General features: G+C 45.7%; 1 protein-coding gene across 5 annotated transcripts in view; it reads right to left on the minus strand.

The window, feature by feature from the left end:
• The window catches only part of Ankfy1 (ankyrin repeat and FYVE domain containing 1), a 119,029-nt gene that overhangs the window by 90,288 nt on the left and 26,144 nt on the right, over positions 1–2,597 (minus strand). For all 5 annotated transcript variants that reach the window (XM_029557486.1, XM_008855633.3, XM_029557488.1 and 2 more), the window contains one exon: positions 1,367–1,559. In XM_029557486.1, the coding sequence (XP_029413346.1) occupies positions 1,367–1,559 (193 nt within the window). The remainder of the gene's footprint in view (positions 1–1,366; positions 1,560–2,597) is intronic.

Here is a 2,597-nt window from a genome sequence, read left to right on the forward strand (position 1 = left end):
CCCACAGAGATCCGCCTGCCTCTGCCTCCCAAGTGCTAGGATTAAAGGCATGCGCCACCATGTCCGGCTGTCGATCATCTTTTTAAAAAAAATTTATTTATTTTACTTTTAATATGTACGAGTGTATTGCCTGCATGTGTGTAAGTGCACCATGTGTGTAAGTGCACCCATGTCATGCAATGACCTCAGAGTCAGAAGAAGGCACTGATCCCCTGGAACTGGAGTTATAGATGGTTGTTAGCCACCATGTGGGTGCTGGGGATTAAACCCAGCAGCAGTCAAGTGTTCTTAACCGCTGACCCATCTCTCCAGTCCCTGATGATCTTTTTTTTTTAATATTTTGGTTGTATGCGTGTGTGTGTGTGTGCATATTTATATGATGGTACAGGTGAGCATGTGCAAGTCAAAGGACAACCTTGGGACCCTGAGTGTCAATTCCCAGCCATCTATAAACCTGTTATAGGATCTCTCACTGAACTGGAACATGCCCACTTAGGCTACACTGGCTGGGCAGTGAATACCAGGGATCTGCCTATATTGGCCTCCCTAGCACTGGAATTATAGGCACCTGTTAGCAGGTCCAGCTTTGTTTTGACATGGGTTCCAGAGATTAAACTCAGATCCTCACGCACCTTACTGTCTGAGCAATCAGACCAGCTCTTGTTTTAGATTTTCTAAGACCATGATTCACTCTGATACAGCCCACACTGGACTAGAGCTCACAATGTAGCAGAGGCTGGCCTCAAACTCATGATAATCCTCTTGCCTCAGCCTTCCCCCAGTATTGGGATTATAGGTATGAACTATCATACCTGGTTTATTGTAAATGATTTTGATTAGAGAGAAACAAATATTTTTAAGTATTTTATTTTTTTTACTTTTTATGTGTATGAGCGTACTGCCTGCATGAATGGAAGTGCACCCATGTCAAGCAATGCCCAAGGAGGTCAGAATAGGGTGTCCAATCCCCTGGAGTGTTGTTAACCACCATGTGGGTGCTAGAATTCAAACCTAGGTTTTCTGCAAGAACAGTCAGTGCTCTTAACTGCTGAGTCATCTCTCCAGCCCCAAGAGAAACAAATTTGGCAAGGAAATGAATGATGAATCAGGGTTGGTGGTAAGTCTGTAATCCCATCCTGGGAGGCTGAAGCAGGAGGATCACAAGTTCAAGGGCAGCCTGGGCAATTTAGTGAGACCTGTCAGTGATGGAGCACTTGCCTAGCATATGGAAAGTCCCTGGTTCAATGCCCAAGAGTGCAAACAAATGAACAGAACAAAGAGGAGAAACTACAATGTGTAGTGATGCAGTCAGGGATAAAACAAAGGGGCTTGCAAATAGGCTCGTGTCCCATGTCCAGGAGCTCACCTGTACTGCTCCTGCTCGTACAGGTCTGCCACTATCGTCAGCAAGCGGCTGATGAAGGACTCACTGCTATTCTCCTTGTTTGCTTGTGCAGCCAAAAGAGTGCATCTTTTCTCTGTCTCTGCCAATTTCTTCTGCAGCTTGACATACTCTTGTCTGAGAAGCATCAAATGCTTCTCCAACTTGGCCACCTCCTCTGCAAGGGAAACAAAGACTCAAGTTTACATGGAGATATAAAGCAGATAGTATTCACTAATTCCTCATTATTAGCCACATGACATTTCTATTATTTCTGCATACTCGCACAGAACGAAGAATGACTCTGTGGGATGGCCAGATGGCTCCGTGAGTAAAGGAACTTGCTGCCAAGCCTGACAATTTGAGTTCAATTTCCAGGACCCACAGAGTGGAACCCATCAGGATTTGGACTCCTGCAAACTGTCCTCTAACTCCACTCATGTGCTGTGCTCTCTCTCTCTCTCTCTCTCTCTCTCTCTCTCTCTCTCTCTCTCTCTCTGTCTCTTTCTCTCTCTGAAATGTAATAAAAATTTTAAAGAGAATGTCTTTGTTTCCAGTGTTGGTCACTAAGAAGATCACCAAATATACATTAAGATGCCAACATAAAGATGGCAGTGGACACCTATAATCCTAACACTTGTGGGCAAGAGGCAGGAGAATCACAAGTTCAAGATCTTTCTTGTCTGCATATTAGGACCCTATCCCCAAAAAAATGAAATCAGGAGCATGGTGTGGTGATGCATGCCTTTAATCCCGGCAGAGGCAGGCAGACCTCTTGAGATCTAGGCCAGCCTGGTCTACATAGTGAGTTTGAGGACAGCTAGGGCTACAGGGAGACAGGTATCAGGGGCCGGAGAGATGGCTCAGCAGTTAAGAGCACTGGTTGATCTTCCAGAGGTTCCAGGTTCAGTTCCCAGCAGCCACATGGTGTCTAACAACCATCTGTAACTCCAGTTCCAGGGGATCTGACCCCTCTTCTGGCCTCTGTGGGCACTGTACGACACAAGTGCACTTACATCCATGAAGGCAAGACACACATACATATAAAAAAATAAATTTTTAAAAAAAGATGAAATAGCTGGGCGTGGTGGCACATGCCTTTAATCCCAGCACTCAGAAGGCAGAGGAAGGCGGATCTCTGTGAGTTCAGGGCCAGCCTGGTCTACATAGTGAGTTCCAGGACAGCTGGGGCCACAGGGAGACCCTGTCTCAAAAG

The sequence above is a fragment of the Nannospalax galili genome, unplaced genomic scaffold (assembly GCF_000622305.1).
Source record: "Nannospalax galili isolate Female #2095 unplaced genomic scaffold, S.galili_v1.0 scaffold888, whole genome shotgun sequence".
NCBI lineage: Eukaryota > Metazoa > Chordata > Mammalia > Rodentia > Spalacidae > Nannospalax > Nannospalax galili.